The sequence below is a fragment of the Suillus bovinus genome, assembly GCF_016758785.1.
Source record: "Suillus bovinus strain UH-Sbo-P2 chromosome Unknown EDB93scaffold_2, whole genome shotgun sequence".
Taxonomy (NCBI): domain Eukaryota; kingdom Fungi; phylum Basidiomycota; class Agaricomycetes; order Boletales; family Suillaceae; genus Suillus; species Suillus bovinus.
The window spans coordinates 583,750-602,343 of record NW_024542058.1 but is presented as its reverse complement, the minus strand read 5'-3'; the positions used below and the strand labels follow the sequence as shown (position 1 = coordinate 602,343).

At 47.5% G+C, this 18,594-nt stretch overlaps 6 protein-coding genes across 6 annotated transcripts; 2 read left to right on the top strand and 4 right to left on the bottom strand.

The window, feature by feature from the left end:
• Positions 1-1,967: 1,967 nt before the first annotated feature.
• EDB93DRAFT_285709 (HSP20-like chaperone) lies at positions 1,968-2,887 on the bottom strand. The gene is made up of 4 exons (XM_041455974.1): positions 2,558-2,887; positions 2,275-2,506; positions 2,047-2,222; positions 1,968-1,990 (listed from the first exon to the last, which is right to left on the bottom strand). The coding sequence occupies exons 1-3, from the start codon at positions 2,734-2,736 to the stop codon at positions 2,130-2,132; spliced, it is 504 nt and encodes a 167-aa protein (XP_041313138.1). The 5' UTR covers positions 2,737-2,887; the 3' UTR covers positions 1,968-1,990; positions 2,047-2,129.
• A 293-nt stretch (positions 2,888-3,180) lies between these two features.
• On the top strand, positions 3,181-4,999 carry EDB93DRAFT_1318401 (hinge domain of cleavage stimulation factor subunit 2-domain-containing protein; the record flags this gene model as incomplete). Its single annotated transcript, XM_041454862.1, has 9 exons — positions 3,181-3,384; positions 3,447-3,479; positions 3,512-3,575; positions 3,633-3,691; positions 3,871-4,232; positions 4,299-4,418; positions 4,477-4,782; positions 4,841-4,924; positions 4,976-4,999. Exons 1-9 carry the CDS (start codon positions 3,366-3,368, stop codon positions 4,997-4,999), a joined length of 1,071 nt encoding a protein of 356 aa, XP_041313137.1. The 5' UTR covers positions 3,181-3,365.
• EDB93DRAFT_1115492 (uncharacterized protein) lies at positions 4,760-8,092 on the bottom strand. The gene is made up of 15 exons (XM_041448288.1): positions 7,844-8,092; positions 7,712-7,793; positions 7,529-7,662; positions 7,398-7,479; positions 7,219-7,348; positions 7,052-7,169; positions 6,854-7,000; positions 6,555-6,800; positions 6,476-6,506; positions 5,989-6,425; positions 5,631-5,932; positions 5,527-5,581; positions 5,342-5,471; positions 4,841-5,291; positions 4,760-4,782 (listed from the first exon to the last, which is right to left on the bottom strand). Exons 1-14 carry the CDS (start codon positions 8,069-8,071, stop codon positions 5,134-5,136), a joined length of 2,280 nt encoding a protein of 759 aa, XP_041313136.1. The 5' UTR covers positions 8,072-8,092; the 3' UTR covers positions 4,760-4,782; positions 4,841-5,133.
• EDB93DRAFT_1218104 (uncharacterized protein) lies at positions 8,093-14,407 on the bottom strand. Its single transcript, XM_041451097.1, has 16 exons — positions 13,963-14,407; positions 13,780-13,904; positions 13,613-13,733; positions 13,077-13,566; positions 12,573-13,019; positions 12,226-12,510; positions 11,928-12,170; positions 11,573-11,876; positions 11,378-11,521; positions 11,176-11,321; positions 10,959-11,128; positions 10,800-10,910; positions 10,054-10,751; positions 9,452-9,994; positions 8,573-9,401; positions 8,093-8,521 (listed from the first exon to the last, which is right to left on the bottom strand). The coding sequence occupies exons 1-16, from the start codon at positions 14,058-14,060 to the stop codon at positions 8,263-8,265; spliced, it is 5,013 nt and encodes a 1,670-aa protein (XP_041313135.1). The 5' UTR covers positions 14,061-14,407; the 3' UTR covers positions 8,093-8,262.
• Positions 14,408-15,245: 838 nt separating this feature from the next.
• On the bottom strand, positions 15,246-16,093 carry EDB93DRAFT_285071 (uncharacterized protein). The gene is made up of 5 exons (XM_041455973.1): positions 15,978-16,093; positions 15,821-15,914; positions 15,725-15,766; positions 15,452-15,649; positions 15,246-15,396 (listed from the first exon to the last, which is right to left on the bottom strand). Exons 2-5 carry the CDS (start codon positions 15,858-15,860, stop codon positions 15,359-15,361), a joined length of 318 nt encoding a protein of 105 aa, XP_041313134.1. The 5' UTR covers positions 15,861-15,914; positions 15,978-16,093; the 3' UTR covers positions 15,246-15,358.
• A 125-nt stretch (positions 16,094-16,218) lies between these two features.
• Positions 16,219-17,416, top strand: EDB93DRAFT_1245196 (tubulin binding cofactor C-domain-containing protein; the record flags this gene model as incomplete). The annotated part of the gene is made up of 5 exons (XM_041452290.1): positions 16,219-16,297; positions 16,349-16,482; positions 16,538-16,996; positions 17,046-17,156; positions 17,216-17,416. 5 exons carry the CDS (start codon positions 16,219-16,221, stop codon positions 17,414-17,416), a joined length of 984 nt encoding a protein of 327 aa, XP_041313133.1.
• Between the last annotated feature and the right edge of the window lie 1,178 nt (positions 17,417-18,594).

The window sequence follows — 18,594 nt, the reverse complement described above, 5'->3', positions numbered from 1 at the left end:
GGCGTACGGGACAATATTATAATCGGGAAATAAATACGGCGACATACCTCGAGAGCAACTTGGAAGGGGAAGCAGACTGCCCTAACTTTTGCATCCACGGTTGTACCTGCCCTAAGCTTTGTTCTTTTCGCAGCCTAGGATCAGAGGACCGCCCAAAAGTCAACATTCACTCATCGGTGCCAACTTGAAAGCGACAACTGTACGTTACTCTGTTCATGGCGGAGGTAAGGCAGTGACGGCTTGTACCTATTCGTGTGCTTGGATCAATCAAAAATCCGAATGTGTCTATTTATAACCATCTTGTTCGGCTTCCTACTAGTAACCACTCCCGTGTTCAGTAACCCCATAACAGCGGGTTCCATAGCCTATATGGTTCAAGGATGGGCACTCAAATTGGTCGACTTATATTGGCATATGACCCAACAAAAGTGGACATTCGAGCTACACATGACTGGCGCTATACGCGTTTCCACAACACATCCCTGAACTCAAACAGCAGTAAGCGCCCTGTCTGGATTCTTGGCGCGCAGAGCGTCTCCGTAACATATCTTCCCACCCCTGGCATGAACAACAACAGGAAGGTTAACCTGGATGGAACGCCGGGCGCTTGACTACTAACGCCCATCAACGGCTCTTCCGATTCTGCGTATCATATCCAGGGTGTGGAACGGGCTCTGTAGAAGAGCAGATAACACGACTCTGTGGTACAAGCAGTAGCGGTGCTTGTCACGAGCGCAGGATGCTGCAGTCCCGTGAAAACTGTGCGTTCTTCACATTCCACGCGATGCACTCATTTCCGCAGCCGACAGGAGGCAGTTCCAGGTTGTATAGTGCATTCCATCCCGTCTTGGGGTTGCTTGCTGACCCTACTTCAGAGTTTCCAGCGCAATGACTTCGTTCATGTATCTTATAGTTGGATATCTTTCGCACCCGAGTCGTTTCGGCTCCGGACTCCTGTCAGTGGCACAAATTTCATAGCAAAAAATTCTACAGCAAACTGTGCAACGAGACTCGTTCTGGCGAAGCGATCGTCTCTATGGCACTTCAGGAGACTTTCCCATCAAGAATTCTTGAGGCTGTATTAGTAGATTGTTCGAGTCAGTGGTCGCAAATGACCACAGGAAAACATGCGGTGTGTAAATCCGAGCCTCACCGTGACACTGCTATGGTGCTTGGGCCATGCTGATAAGCCCGATTTTGTACGCGTCAGCGCCAAGCCACGGGCACCCCTGTTCATTTTATTCCAGTCCTTGGATTTATCCGACGGTACATACCCGATTCAACGAGCGGTACCGACGCCGTGGCACATGCTGCGGAGAACTGGATACTGTTCGATGGCACTGACTCGGGTGAGAATTTGACCATTGGTTCATCTTGACTAAAAGCATAGGCTCATAGATATGATATTTTAGTTTCAATGACTCGGACTCTACGCCATTTACGCCAGACGCCGCCGAAGTTGCATTTGCTACTGAGCTCATTGCTTATCGGCTTTCCTTTGTACGCACTAGCATCTTGACAAATTACAAGCTAGACAAGTCGGTCGGGGAGCAGTACACTCTATTCTAAGCACGAGTAAATAATTGTAGGTATTATCTAACATAGGGCATCGCCCCAACGGACAATAATCAATGACAGAAAAAAAACTCTATTCAACCCAGTCCGGAGGATCCTGGTGACTCTTTCCATACATCCATTGTTCTCTCAAAGTAGACAAAGCCCAAAATTGTCAATGACTCATTCCTGCGCTGCTTTCTCAAAGTAGACGAAGCCCAAAATTGTGCTGATAGTGATACTAGTGATACATTGACATTGTTGGTGTGAATTTTCCTCTGCCACAAACAAGTACACGAGGCGTCCATCCAGTGTCTTCATGCAACACAGGAAAAGGGACTCTAGGTACGCGTGTATGCTACAAGTCATGGAACGGCAATCAAAACTGCATCAAGAAGCATAATAAGCCGAAGATATCTATAGTAACAATTAACCCCTATACCGTGTATGAATCAGAAATTCATCTAGAGTTATAAAATGTGCATAGCATACAAAATAATAATGTAGGAGTTGGGAGTGGAGTCCAAAAGAAAGGATAGGTATGACATGATGCCACAGCGTGGCAGATGTATCGATCACTGCGGAGAACGAGTTGAGGCGCCAGGAGGGGAACGAGGCCAGGATACAAGCAGCATGCCATCGCTCATTGCCGCTGATATGGTACTCATCTGGACAAATAGGGTCAGAAGTTAATGATTAAGCCACGGATGATAGACTAACCATTGTACCGGATGGAACATCCAGTGTACGAAGAAATTTTCCGTATTTGATCTCTCTCACAGGAAATCTGATAGACGCGGAGTGATTTGAAGGCGCTTTAGATACACGTTCTCCAGAAATTGCGAGAAGATTATCGCGCTCGAGTGACACTCGGACATCATCTGCTCTCATGCCAGGAAGTTCAAGCGCGGCGGTGATACGTGAGGAAGATGGGTCATCACATATTTCCACTCTGAATATAATGGTAAAATAAATGTTTTCGAATGATCAGCGTATTACTTACCTTGGTCTGAATACCACGTCTGCTTGTGGTTGCTCATGGACGCTGCGCGACCTCCGTTCATGAAGTAGACGCAATACATATCTCCTTGCCAAGGCGCGATCCAAGGCTTGGAATCGTTCGTCGGTATTCTGGGAGTGAGCCAGCTTGCGTTGGGTAGAAGTGTTAGTGGTGACGGTCATATATGTAGCGAATGTTTTGTTTTTATCGGTAAGATTTTCTGGCTTTATATATCGCAGGATGCCGATATGATCGGCAAATCATGGACTTCAAAAGCTTGGAGTACTCCGCATCGGACATGCACAGCTACACAGCGACCGAGGCTATGCTCCGCAGATCCCACACAGCATCCAAGGAGTGGGTCTCGAATGACTCTCGATACGTCGAGTCTACCCCAAGTTGGAGCTGATCGGAGATCCGAGGTCCATATGTCCACGACTGGTCCCAGAAGACTGTGACTCGGACTCCCCCATGACTCCAAGTATATGATACAGAGCGGCAACCGTGACGTGAAGGAGTCATACCGTCTTACCCATGCCAAGTCGAGGAAAGAATCGGCCGAGTTTTGTCACCGAGAGAATCAGCCAATATAATAATAAGCAACTCGATGCTTAGTACAACGGCCAGGCGGCCATGCTGACGCAATGACTATGGACCGGGTCTTGCCGGCTGGGTGTACAAATAATCTCTGTCACAATGTCACATATCCCGTGACCGTTTATCCGAAATTAACTGAGCGTCTAAGCCTCGAACTTTCGACACCATTCTGGTCATCTCAAATCTTCATTGCTTTCTCTAGTCGAGTCTCGAGATGAGTAAGGTTGTTTTCGGTAGGTACACACCGAAATTTCGCATTCAACTCATTTCACTTACAAGTTCTTCTTCCCTGCAGTGGGCAATGTCCCCTACAACATGGGGGAGGAAAGTTATTTATCCTTCATGTGATCATTCCGACAGAACCTTTTGTACAGGAACAGCTCATCGATGTCTTCAAGTCGGTCGGTCAAGTTGTAGGTTTCAGGTTCGTCTCCACTTTTTCCCCCTAGCCTGCACATCAGCTCACGTCAATGCTTTTTAGACTGGTCTTTGACAGAGAGACGGGGAAACCTAGAGGTTATGGCTTCTGTGAATTTGCTGGTACATCCAATTCATTTTTCTTTTTGGTACACCTTGATCCATGTCTGACTTCAAACCGGCTCTTTTCCGCAATCTGCATAATCTGTGCTTCTCAATCCGTCTCTCTCACCTTGTCATTTTGTGTTACCCGTACCGGTATACACAAACTCAAACTTGTGTTTTCGCATTGTGCCTTGAAGATCATGAAACCGCTGCATCTGCTGTGCGGAACCTCAATAATGCCGATGTTGGTGGCCGTCCCTTACGAATCGATCTCGCCGACTCCGACCCCTTCCTCGAAGGCAAGACCACTGTACGAGGCGAGCTGCTCGATGGGAGTGATCCAAGAGGCCGCTGGCGTGAGCACCGTGAACAAGATCGCGACCGCGAGCGATATGACAATATTCGCGATCAACCCAAATCTCAAGACCCAAATTCTTTCTTGTCAAGTTTGCCGCCTGGTGTGCCCATAGCTCCTGGGTCAACTGCATTAGATACCATCAGCCAGACACTTGCAACTATGAGCCCAGCTCAGTTAGTCGAAGTTCTTGCCCAGATGAAGGTGTGCTGCGGTTCGCACCGGCGAGTGACACAATTAATGATGTGTGCACGGATCTTGTTTGTGTAGGCTTTTGTGATTACCCACCCGGACCAAGCAAGGGCACTACTTGTTGCGCATCCGCAGTATGCATATGCATTGTTCCAAGCATTGCTGTTGAACAAAATAGTAGACCAGAGTGTTCTTCAGGTATGTTCTTATAATTTCGGCGTGGAGTGAAACGTCGAGCAAAACGGCAATTGCACAGCGCATGCTTCAAGCCACTGCGGGTAGCGGTGCTCCTCCAGGTGCAGGAATTTCTCAACAGCCCCACCACCAAATGCAATACCAGCAGCCTCCACCCATGCACCAGCCTCAACCGCACATGCCACCGCCAATGTCCGTCCCTCCACCCGCGTCTACTGCTCCACCGAGCATGTTCCCGCACCAACAGCCCCCGTCGCATATGCCAGCTCCACCACAGCAACAGTCTTGGTATCGGCCTCCGCCCCACGCAGTCCCACCGTCCCATTCGGCTCCTATGCCCGACCTAAACATTGATCCAGCTCAAAGGGTCTGTCTGATCTGTCTTGCTTCATTTAGATGTTTAACTCACGTGCCTGGATGTACAGCAAATGCTAATGCAGGTACTCAGCTTAACTCCAGATCAGATCAATGGCTTGCCGCCTTCCGAGCGAGAAGCAATCCAGAACTTGGTATGTTTCATGAGTCTTATTCTGTCACCCTGACTCACTTCCGGGTGAAAGCGCAATCAATTTTTGGGAGCATAGTGAAGGGTCTGGAATACGCCAGAATTTAGTATTCTAAAAATAGTGTCGAGTTATGCTGTGCCACAGCTTGTGTCTAGCCGATGCGCGCCGATTTTCACATGATTCTTTACCTATTCTACAGACTACATCCACTGTTACACCAACTTGTTTGTGAGACTTCGCGACTTCTTCAGCGCCAACAGTTTTTGCTCAATCTCTACAATTGGCGCCATCTCGCCTTTAGACTTAGTGCCGACGTCATCGCGGTTTCGTACGTTTACCGAACGGCTATCAAGTTCTTCCTGCCCGACCACTGAGTTGTGTGAATATGCCAGGACAATCCGATGTAAAAGGCGCTCTCACCAAGGATGAAGTTGTATTGTGCAATCTCACCATTGCGGATCTTCTTCGGTAGAGTATCTGCTCCGTTGTCAACGTCAGCGAAAAGACCCAGATCGGTTAGACGGGTGGCTATCTCTTGGGCATATTCTTTCTGTAAAGATGATACGTGTCATCAGGATTGTCACGTTCTATCAGAGCATGCTTACATATGGTACAGCAACAGGAATAACGAGCACCTGACGCGGTGAAAGCCAAAATGGCCTTGACTCGTTATTAGCCAAGCGTTAAAGAAAACAAGGCATAGACTCACCATTTTCCTGCAAAGTGCTCCGTAATGATCGCAATAAAACGTTCCAAGCTTCCCAAGATCGCGCGATGAATCATGACAGGACGTGAAGGGGGCTTATCAGGGTTGGTCGTTTCGTCCGCGGAGCGGTATTTCAAGTCAAAACGCTCAGGCAGTTGGAAATCGAGTTGTATAGTGGCACACTGGAACGATCGGCGTAGGGCATCACGGATGGTGATATCAATCTTGGGGCCGTAGAATGCACCATCGCCAGGATTGATTTGCCATTGACCTGGATATTGCTTATCGAGTGCCTTGGTGAGTTGCTGTGCATCCGAGATGGTAAGTGTGCCACTTATGGTGCGCCGTAAGGGAAACATACCTCTTCTGCTGCGTTCCAAGTCTCGATGTTGCCGAGATAATTGTCGGGGCGAGTGGATAGCTCAAGGTGGAATTCGAAACCAAAAAGGCCATAGATGTGTTGCATGAAATCGAACAGTGCAGCGATCTCATCTTCTATCTGCGAGGGCAGGCAGAAGACGTGTGTGTCATCCTGCACGAACCGCCGAACACGAGTGAGACCAGTAAGAGCTCCAGAAGCCTCGTTTCGGTGTATGATACCAAATTCAGCCATGCGAATTGGAAGTTCCTTGTAACTTCGGTCCCGAGAGTCAAAGATAAGGCAGTGACCTGGGCAGTTCATAGGTTTCAATGCCCACTTCTCTTTCTCCACGTCAAGGGTGAACATGTCGTCCTTGTAATTTTGCCAGTGCCCAGAAGTCTCCCATAACTTTGAGTTGTACATGTTCGGAGATATGACTGACCAATTGCTCAGCATTAGATGTTGTTCCAATAATGTACGAACTCACCTTCTTGGTATCCACGTTTCCAGTACTCGGACTGTGCTGACGTCAGTCAAACTTCCTACTATTTAAGGCTTGAACGCACCCTCATCAACTCAATTAGAGTGTTATAGATTCGAGTACCATGAGGGAGGAAGAAGCAACTTCCGGGACTGAGGTCATTGAAAAAGAATAGTTCTTGTTCCCGAGCTATCTTGCGGTGATCCCGTTTCGCAGCCTCGACCAAGAATGCTTTATACTCGGTCAACTGCTTTTTATCTGGGAACGAAATGCCATAGATGCGTTGCAATGAGTCGTTATTCGCATCACCCAGGAAATACGATGCAGAGTTCTACAAGGGCTGGATCAGAGCGATATCGAGCGAATTCTGAACTATATATTTGCCTTGGTAACCATGAATGCCTTGATCTTGCCGGTGTGTGGTATATGAGGACCAATACAGAGATCTATCATCGGTCCACAACGATACACAGTGGTGGAGGTACCGTCTGGAATCTTGGTCTCGATCAAGTGCTTCTTGTATTTGTTGTACTATGATGATATTGGATGAGCGGGTGTTCTATAAAATTTCGACGGACATACGCTAAACATTTTCAGCAAATCCTCTTTCGAAGCTACGAGGCGTTCGAATTTCTGCTTGTCTTTGACAGCACTTTCTGAAAGCTTCTCCAGAGCGGGGTAATCTGCATTGGTAACAGCTCTGCTAAAGTCAATGATTGACCAATACAGTGTTAGTTATGACCAATTACCTGTCCTCAATAGCCATCTCATAGAAGAAACCATCGTCGGTTGGGGGCCCAATGCATAGGTGACAACCGTAATGCCGCTCAGCAGCTTCACCCAAAACATGTGCCGATGAATGCCAGAAGACCCTCTTGCCTGCAATAGTCAATCACAAAGTGCAAAGGTGATGTATAACCCCGCATACCTTCTGGATGTTCAAAGTCTAATAATTCTAGTTTGCACGAAGCCTCCAGTGGTCGTTCTAAGTCCCATAGATCACCATCGACCTGCGAGAATCACGTCGTAATTTCAACATCAAGAAATGGAGTCACATACCTTCGCGATCACAATTCGTTCTGACAGACTCTTTGAAACTTCTTTTGCAACATCCATGGGACTAGTCTCCCAACTAGTGCCCTTACGCTCTGAACCATCAGGCATCGTGATAACGATCTCCTCGCGCGGCTGGGCTGAGACAGTGATCAGGATAATTGATCTTGGAATAGATATCATACATACTTTGCACAAATTCACTGTATTTTGCGTGCAGTTCTTCGAACATCTTGATGCGATGATCAAAAAAGCCTGGCGGTGGTTGGAGCTACTCATAAGTCAGTTAATGATTAGAGAGCGTCTGTGAAGACTGCTGACTTCAAGTGGATACTGAGATGTTGCTGCTGCCGCTTTGTCCTTCTTTTCTTTTGGTTTTTTTGCGTTTCCAGCGTGTGGTCCATCGAGGGCGGGTATCTGGGCAGGTTGCGAAGAAGAGGCGATTGGAGTAGCCATGGCTGTCGAATAAATGCGAAGAAAGCTAACTTGTGACCTGTAGATGCTACGACGGGTCAGATATGGGGGAGCCCGAGTCAGAGATCTGAGCATCCGAGTCAGGACCAAGTCTGTTTTTGGCATAATAATATCAGGCGCGCGCACTCTTCGAGTCACCCTTCGCGACAAATTTCGAAAAATTCGGGTGAAATTAACAAGTACTAGTACAGTAGAATCTAGACGGCATCCAAGGTGCACGGAAGCGAGTAAACAAGATATAGTACTCAAAATAAATACGCAGGTCACTACGAGTCGCTACTTCCGACTCTCCACACTTTGATCACCCCTGCTCTGTCGGCACTCACAATGCCTCCTCGGAATGGGGAATCGATGCAAGCCAAACAAGTCACGATATCCTGATGTGACCGAAGAAGGTTCTGTTGGTTGTGAGTAATCATCGACATCCTTTGCGGAGGTCGATTGCTCTGACTAGCTGAGCTGGACGAATGTGCCCAAGTCTCAACGTTACTGATGTACGGCGAACCATCTGTGACTCGTACAGTGCTTGAAATTATAGTGAGCAAAAGATCCTTAGCGAAACACGCTGTCCCTCACCTGTACGATGGCCTGTCATATTCTGACTCTGGGCCAGCCACCACAAATGTTCGTTCGAGTTTGTTGAGATCCCACAGTCTAATCCTTCTATCCTCTGAACCTGTCACCATGAACCCCCTAGAATTCCGACTCGATGCGGGAGCATCAACCGATAAATCCACGATTTCTGACCTATGCGATCCAGAATGTCCAAAATCGACACCAGCTACGATTGCACGGATATCATGCGAGGGTGCCGGAAGCACCTCATCACGCTGAGGGCCATGAGATGGTCCTCCATTCTTGTTCGCATTGGTGTGCGCAGTTCCACTCGGGTATCTAGCATTGACAAGAGCAGCAATAGCGGCAGCCGGGCTCTGCGAGGCTTCCACTGCTGAAATCTCCACAGGTTCAGGAACACATTCTGTTGGCGTAGACGTGGTCCTTGTCATATAGCTCTCCACCAGAACACCATTTTTGATGTCCCAGACCTCAACAAGGCTTATGGGTGAAGACTCCGAACCACCCTTCCAGCTCTCGACGGCAATCATTACCCAACTCCCCTTCCCTTTGGTAGGATGGATGATACATTGGTTTACTTTCGCAAATTTTCCCGAAGTCTTGCCAGCTTGCCAGCTCTTGACAAGCAGTCCAAAACGTCGGTCCCAGAGCGAGAGAACACCCATAGAAGTGCCCACGAGAATCCACGTGCGTTTGCGGTCTAGACACATACAAGTTATGGGTCCAAAATGATGCGGGTTTTGCATATGTTGTAAGACTCGCATGGTTCGCAAATCCAGGATAGTGATTACAGACTGTGTTGTTGCAAAGACAAGATTCGAAGCGACATCTGATAAACAATTGTTTCACCAATTAAGCTGGAAACAGACAAAGTCTTACCTGAATTATAGTGAATCATACATGTAATATATTCGCCAGGCGAGTCCACTCGATATTCTCGAATGGTCTGAAGCTTTGCATACTTTGGCAAAGACCCACTTTGGTTGACATGCACCCTGATGACATGCAAGCTTCCGTCTTCTGCTGCACTAGCAAAACAATGCACGCCCTCCAGCATGCACACGCTCTTGACACGCGCATGATGCTGGCTATAAGTATGACGCGGCTTACTCGTCACACTGCGTTCCAGCCGTGCAGTGTCCCATACTTTGACAGACATGTCATCTGAACATGAAACAAAGAACGCGTGATCTGGAGATACAGCCAATCCGGTGACGCAGTCAGTGTGGGATTGGAGGTGAGCAATGAGAGTGGCTTCTGTTCGCCGGTTGCTACTATCGCGCGTAATAAAGCTTTGTCTGGCAGTGTTGCGTCGACGGACAGGTCCTTCATGCACTTTTGGACCGAAGTCATGCTGCAACTCGCGGTTGTTGTCCGAGTAAATGTTCTCGAGAAGATTGTTGATACCAGGTTCTGGCCCATCTACACATCATATCAAATCTCATGTGAGCAGGGGGCTACTATGATGGTTTATAACGTACCATAGGTCGAAATAGGGAACATGGAGGCCATACGGGGTCGGGTCACAGCTTTTGCAGTTCCAGTAAGTGAAATTGGTGATGATCTTCCTGATTGTTCAGGGGAACCTTCTGCACGCATCTTAGATGGCGCCTCCAGTAACCCTACTGCATTCGTGTTGGATGAGCCAACCGCAGGGGCAGCTTTCTGCCCGTCTGTACTTCCAACATGCAACCGATGCGCAGTTCGGATGGTCGATGAATTAGTATTAGACACAACCGAATCTGTCGGGCTGCTCGGGCGATCATGTCCAGCGGGCTGAGCAGGAAGCGCAAGAGTTGCTGGCTGCAAGTTTGAAGGCGGTAGAGGGGGGGATTGCACTGCCTGACGTTCCCGAGCAGTAGCGGTAAGATTAAGTGACGACGACGAGCCATTGATAGCGACTAATCTCCGTTTTAGGTCTTCCAGTGCAGGGTTAGTCGCTCCATGGTCAACACTGGAGGCCCTGCTCATGCGTGGAGTACCGAGGCGTCCTGGGAAGTCACCTGGCCTGCGTGAATAGGATGCCAAGCGAGAAGGTCTGGGCGTTAGATCGCTCATAGAGGACTTTGATTTGAGGAAGACAGTCTGGGGAACAACAGATAACTTCTGCAATTCAACGTCTCCCATCGAACGAAGATTCCTTTCAAATTCTAGTTCTGTTTTTGGTCTGGATGCGAAACTACCACAAGTTCATTAAAAAGCTAGCGGATATTAAAGAGAAACCAACCTTGATGCATTATTAGCCAGCTTGAGGATGTAATCCCGCATCGCCGTGAGCTTCGCCTCATCAGCGGATGTCATACCAAGGTTCTGCAGTTTCAGCAATTGCACTTCGTCCCTTTTGCACAAATTAGCTCCGCGGAGGCCTGGAAACCAAGAAACTCACTCTTCTGACTTGTTACGTCCAACGGCCGTGCTTCCTCCCTTCCTCATGGAAACTATGCTTTCCCTCGGGGATTCCACCTTGGTTGCTGGTCTACGATTTCCCCTCCAAAAATTTGTTTTCTCTGCTTTCATTGCCCATTGGACAGCGCCATCAAAAACGGGACGTGGCAACTGCAAATCATGAGCAGTGAACCCAGGTCTATGAAAATCATGCTTACCGGTGACTTCATGGCCAACAAAAGACTCTGTTCCTCGACCTCTTTCACATCCGAACGCAGCAGATGACGCAAGGAAGGGTACAGGATGCACCACACATCACTTTGAGGTAGACACTTCGCTGCAGCCGCAATAAAGGAAGCTGCACCTGAAGTTGCACAAGCTGTGAGTGTCTTGTGGATCAAAAGGATGTGTAGACCATACCCTGCCGTATCCAAATATTGGGGTGGTAGAAAAACGGGAGAGCGGCGCTCATTAGCTCCCAAATTCGCATCTTCTGAAACAGACCCAATTCGCAAAGGCTAGTGAGGGCAGCGAGTACCCGTGCTACTACAGTTTCTTCCACATCTGGAACCAGAAGTGTCAGGAACATTCCATCATGAGTGCAGTGACATTTACCAGAAAGTGCCTGTACCATCAACGGCAGAATATATTCATCTAGGCTCCTACCTCCAGCACATGCCGCGACATCAACAATGCTTTCAAAAAACGCGTGACGGAGAAGCCAGTCTCGATCGTTCAAGTACGTGATCATATGGCTCAAGACGACATCGTTCGTTCTTTGACTGCCAAGAAAGACGCAAAGCGCATTGATATTGTGCAGTACCGCTCTCTTAACAATGGGAGAAGGATCCATGAGAAGCGTCGACAACTGTTCCTGGATAGAGGATAGAAGGTCTTGTTTCATGACATCGTACGATACCTATCAACAAGACTTAGATAAGAGGAAAGGCAGAGTGTTCAAGTGGCTTGCCTCGAAGTGTATTTCCTCGTATTCTTGTCTGTCACCATTGATCCCAGGAGAAACACCATGTGCCTTAAGGGCTTGCCCCATTTCGAGGTAGCGATCGGCAGTCTGAGCTAGGGGGGCAATGCACTGCGCATACATTGCCCGAACCGACACCTCTGGGTCTTGCACAAGATAACGCACATTCGGAATGATATACTCTGGTATAATTGATGCATTCGAGGGAGTAATGACATTGACTTGTGTCAGCTGCAATTTATTTATTTGTGGGCACGGCGTAATTGGAGAAATGAAGGACACGCACAATCTGAACAAGCGTTCTCACTGCTGCTGCCCTGACCACTGCAGCCTCGTCACGCAACAGCTCTACGATGTATGGCACGGCCCGATCAAGCTTGGCCTCATCAGTCAGCCGAGTCGATAGAGTGAGTAATATATCTAAAGCACGGAGGCGAGATGAAGGGAGAAGGCAGTTGCGGATATTGGCTAAAACGAGGGAGAGAAGTATAAGTGCGGGACCATCTTCGGCAGGAGTTGGATGTCGATTTGAGGGATGAGAAGGAATATGCATGGAGACGGGAAAGACATCCTACGAGCAATGTAAGTCGATGTATAAATTTCAGCTCGCCTAGCGCTAAATGCAAAATATACCTGGAAAGGTTTGGACGGTCCAGTAACATTATTGCTGAACTCAACCCTGACATCCATCACAGTCTTCTCGACGTCTGTGTCGTTGAGGTATGGGTCTACATTCTCATATTCTTCCCAAAGTCGCTCCAATCTGTGGTCACTATCACCAGGAAGTACACTGCCATTCCCAGTCGTGCCAGCAGCTGTTGTCACTGTTTCTTTACTTGGCACTTTGATCGTTGTGTTTGAAGTGGCTGCTGGAAAATAGGTGGACGGAGTAGCATTTGACATGGAGAATGAAGCGGAGGGGAAAGGGAGGGAAGAAGGACGTTCGCCAACTGAAGCTACATACTCATGCAAGAAAGAATAAAAACACTCGGGCAAGACATTCCCTCGTGCACCCGCTAGGAGCGTATCAAAGGTAGGTCGTGCAGCAGGATCCAATGAAATCATCTGTCTGACCATCGACTAGATTATAGAAGACATGTAAGCTTTCAAATAAACTTGGCACTGGTCATTACTCACTCGTATACCTTCGTCGCCTATTGCCAAAAGTTGAGCTTCCACGCTATATTCCCCCTCACGGTACTTGAACAGCTGGCTAAGCGAGAAAAGAGATGCGCCCTCGAGAAACACTTCCGCGATGACACAGCCCAGACTGAAGACATCCATCGCCTCAGTCACCATGGGTTCCTTTATTTCACCTTCCTCATTTGCCCATGCTTTCCTTGTTTCTTTCTCCACCTTATAGAATCGTTCTGGAGCGACGTAACAAATCCGCCTTCCACTAGTATCGAAGAAAAATGAGAAATCTGAAGGATCATCTAGAGGAAGTCGCGTAGGTTTCAAAGACCCAGAAAAGTCGGTCACGTAGATCCAATTTGACGACGTAACCAGGATGTTTGTCGACTTGATATCTCCATGCGGTGTTTTGTGCAGGTGTGCTTGAGAGAGTGCGGTGAGAAGCTGGTAAGTAATCCACTTCTTCTCAATAAGAGAGAGAAATGGACGAGTACTGCGTGAATGAGCATAACAATTAAGACGTGCGTCTCGGGTCGCACCTTATACGATCATACAAATTACTTGCGGCCCATTGACGAATGAGATATCCTGCTTTCTCTGTCTCAAGGAATGTTTGATACGTGTAAATATTTGGGATGTCCAGTAGAGCTTCCCTATCCGCTGCTCGAATTCAGCAAGTTGCACATCGTGCCTTGAAACTACGTACTCTTCAGCTTTCTTTGGTAGGTCCTGAGACTGATTGCAGGGTCTTGTTTAATGAATATCTTGACAACAAGGTATCCATTTCTGTGTCTACATTTGACTGTCTTGAGGAAACGCGCCTGATTAAGTCTGCGGAGATGAGCAAGAGTGGACGCGCATGTGAGGGCTGTATAGGACGACGACTCACCCCTTGTCATAGACGATGTCCCCTCCTAATTCGGTGACGAATGAATCTAATGCTCCACTTGTCCGTGTAAGTGTGGAGCCTGACTGCACATTCCCCATCTCTAGGCCTAAGTTTCTCGATTGATATTAAGTGGGTTGGGAATACAGCAACTATCCAGACTCCAAAGGCTGCAGCGCAGTTTCAAGGCTTTATTCGTTATGCTTTGATATTATATTTGCAAATTAGATGCCCGAATAATTCGTATAGTATCCCGTAGACCGTCGTGTCTGAAATGTCCACCAGCGTGACTCGTCGAAGAATCCAATCCAATAGAGAGTCGGGTCAGATTGAATGATGATTGCAAAGTTAGTCGTAACGCAATAGGTTGGAGATACGCGTAGATTATCTGCGTTCTGACAACGAGTGAGGACAGCTGGTGACAGTACTAGATGACGCAGGCTCAGAGAAGTGGCAGAGTTTTCCGAATTCCGACATGTGACTATTTTGCTTCCGGCTTTAACGAAATCGACTGTAACTCTCAAGCAACTTGAACTTCTCTTTCACAGATCACGGTAGCGTCGACGAGTCTCCAATATTCAATCCCTGACTATTATGATGCTGTGATTATAGGTTCATGTCGACCAGTTCGCACATTTGGCAATGCAAATTCTGTTTTGCTAACTGACTAACGCTGCTAAACACATTTCACGCACTAACTTGAAGTACTACCGGCCACTACCTCCTACCAACAAAACCTCAACCACACCATGCGCTGTTAAAGTCGATGATGTATTACTCAAAACAGAAGCTGGGTGCTGATCATTGCTTACACTTTTAAAGCCCGTGTTGCCGTTATGATTGTTGCGGTGCTGGTAAAGCATCGTCAGGGTCCCTCAGGCTCTTGTGCCCTCCGTCAACTTTGCAGTCATATTATCAGATGGCACGGGCTGAGTTTCGATAAGCGGCTGGCTGGTATCTTTCGTCCGTTCCATCTCCTTTTTCATCTGCTCGTCAAAGTGATCTTCATCAAAAGATTCCCGGCAACATCCTTGCGGACCGCAGCATTTGGCGTTAGCGCCAAACGCATCTGTTCAAGTAATGAGTTAACGAACTTATGTTGCACCGAGTTCCTTTAGCAGTTGTTGGCAATATTATGCCTGTATAAACATTTTGGTCAACGAATTCAAATCGGTGGAACACATTTTGGCGTACAACAACCTCCGCACAGAGAACCCAAGCATCCTGCGTCTACCGTGACCATGACCGGTAAATGTGAAGCAATGGACAAAGGGCCAAGGGTCTAGTAGATGATGGAATTAGGTGCCCGCGTATTATTACGTTGTTATCCCATTGGCACTAGTACTCCTAAGTACGTAGCTCTGATTTACCCCGCTGAGCGGCTGAGCTAAATGATCGTTTAGGCGAAACATCGAGGAAGAGGGGAATTTCCCAAATCTAGTCCACAGATTTATGGTCATTGTACAATCGATGCGTATTCAACGGGACTGGCTTGTCTGTGTCTGTGAAGCTTTCATGCCTTCAGTAGGTGCAGGTTGAGTATCAAAAAGTCGTCCAGCAGCAGCCTCTCTGCGTTCCGCATCTTCCTTGAGTTGTGTTTCAAAATTGTCCTCGTTCAAAGCCGACTCGAAACAACTATCACAGCACCCGCGTGGGCCACAGCAGCATTTGCAATTAGCGCCTAATGCATCTAAGTATCCAAAAAAGTATGCAGTGTAAGTCGTAACCGATATGAACGACACAATCACTGGCAAGGAAGACTCACGGGTATCGCACCATTGCTGGAGCGAAGTCAAGATAGCCACACCTAATTATTGGTTGAAGTTTAAGGTAGATGCACGATTAGAACGGTTTGACTCACAGCAAAAAGTGCATGCGCTATCTGATGGGATGTTGGACATGAAGTAGATGTTGTTGTGTAGCGCGCAAAGGGCAATGATAGGAAACAGAAGTATCTGGGATAGACCGTACTCTATGAAGCGTGGTACTTACATAGCGAGGGTTATAACGTTACACACCAATGCGTACTAGTTGCGCACTGCCTTGCATAGTCAGAAGGAGCCTGAGGCATGTGAAGACACTGGCTTCTGCCGCTAGCCTGTATGTAGATGGTTCGCCACAAGTTCACCGTCTCTGAATCTAGCGTGTGAATAACGTGCTGGCCCGGCCCGTAACCGAGTAAACTTCATGCCAATTCATGCGATCAACTCAACAGTGTCTCAACTTGAACTCAGTAAACATTCTGTCTATTTAACCACTATGATATCCGATGATGGCGCAGAGGCAATCTGGACGTTTGCTCAAGCATTCACATCCTCTTTCCAAGCGTCGTGTTCTGGTAAAGCCCTTCGATTTATACCGGTGATATCGACGCTATCATAGTTCGTAGAACTTGCCTCCCGTCTCAAAGCTGCAGAGGCAGATTATGTGCACTCTATAGCTGGAGAAATACAGGCTCTCAACAAGCGTTTGACTGAAGCTACGGGGAGGCTTCCAAGCTATGATCAAAGACAAAATGAACTGGTGTGCGGCGTGCCTTCTGTCTGATTTTGATATCTGAACTAACCAAACCGGAAAGCAACTCAAAGCGTTAGAGAAGTCGCTCGAGGAACTGCGTTCATCGACCGCGGGGAAAACAAAATTTGCTTTTAAACGGAAGGTCAAGATACCAGCATCAGCATCCGCTGAGACCGCAACGCCACCTGCTCGAGCAAATGCACCAGCGATACCTACGACAACAATATCTAGTGCCTCCAGAACGATATCCGATCAATCCAATTGCTACCTCTCTAGATCGTGTCTTCCTTGTTCCAGCTCATCCACACATCACATAGAGATGTCTATAATCAGAATATCGAACAGCGTCTTAAATCTTCTTACGACCACGAACGAGTCAACCCTGTCTGCTAATACTGCTTTCCTTTCGGCGCTTCACATCCGCGACATACAGAATACAATTCTCATTCTAGGGACCGTCGATGGTAGCATCATGTTGCACAACTTGATAAATTGCGTGGTTGTTGTTGAATGTCACCAGGTAGGGTTATATTATCCACGTATGTTACAATTGCGCTCACGACTGGCAGTTCAGGATGCACAATTCTACTGCCATCGATGCCTATCTTGAAATTACATCAAATCCCATAATCGAAAGTTGTGATCAAGTGAGGTTCGGCGTATACCCGGGCGAGTTGAAGGTCCATTTTTCCCCACTATTCCACCTATTTAATTGCCTGAAATGTCTACGTCACCATAGACAACCACTGATCAGCAAGCTCGGGTCACCAGAGAACATGCCGGGATCCCTTTCTCGCCTCAGGACTTCTCGCACATCCGCGCCACTCCATCACCTAATTGGAGAACGCTAGAAGAAGACGAATTGGTTCGTGATTGGCCCCTCTCAGAGACCAATTATACTGCTCAACTCCAAAGAGCACTACCCCGTCCAAAAATTTGATGCTTTACGCGCGTGAGCACTAGTGGTGAAGAAGAAGATGCCGTTGTGAACCATTGGGTAATTATGACGATGTCTGGTCAGATCATAGATGTACTAAATGGAGCAAGTCCCTGTGACTTTTTCTGGGGACCTCCTGCCATTTCCGAAGTCACCTACGATGTCTGGCTACAAGACTAGCTCTGATAAGTAACATCGAAGGTACCAATGAAAGCAGACTATTATCAAGGAGAAACGACTGTTTTCCTATCATATGGTCTGATTAGGGGAGACTATAGATTATTCGGTTTGGGCATATAAAGGTGCTGCATACTGAGCAGAGTATCCTTTCAGCTGGTATCACACCAGCGCCCGTGCTGCCGAATGACGCCATCCTGCTGCACATCTCAGTCACGGTTGGACATTCAATGTCAGTTACAAGGAAAAACCAACTTGCTAAGATGTAATTGGAGCGGTGGAAGGAGGAAAAGAACGCGCGAAGATGGAGAAGCGTCGGCTTGCAAGTGGAGAAGTCGTCGAGAAGTGAGTTGGAGGCGCCGTTAACTAAACCGGTAGCTGCGGAGGGCACTGCTACTGACGAGCTTGATATCCTTGATATCGATGGTGACGAGCACTATCTAAGATCCCTATTAAGGCTGGCTCAACTGGTTATCAAGACATTCTACTGATCCTTGCATTAGCATGGTCATTATATATCTAAACATGACTGTTATATCAGAACGCGCGAGTGTTGACTTGAGATGGTCAAGAATATCAGTCTATACCACAATGATCCCTTGCAAATGTGTCATTGACTCTTCATTGCAGTCTAGATGTGCGTTTATGCATGCATATCCATAAAGCAGTCAAATTCATTGGTGTATAAATAGTATTAGAAGCAGAAATATATATTCCCATTTAGTTACAACAATATCGCGAACTCGTGAGTTCACTGATGAAGATGAGGGAAGGTAGACATTGGAAAATTCAGGATGTGGATGGATACTATGGGGCACAGTACACAATTGATGGGAGCTAAAGATGTACGAAGGCTAAAGGCAACGAGCGTAGCTCGTCAATATTCAATTTGAATGCAAGTCTAAAAACAGCTGTCGCCGTGGGTAACTTCAGCGCACGTGACCGAACACGGTCGCGACTGTGCCTGCCCTGAATTCGTGTTGGTTCGATTCGATTGTTGAAGC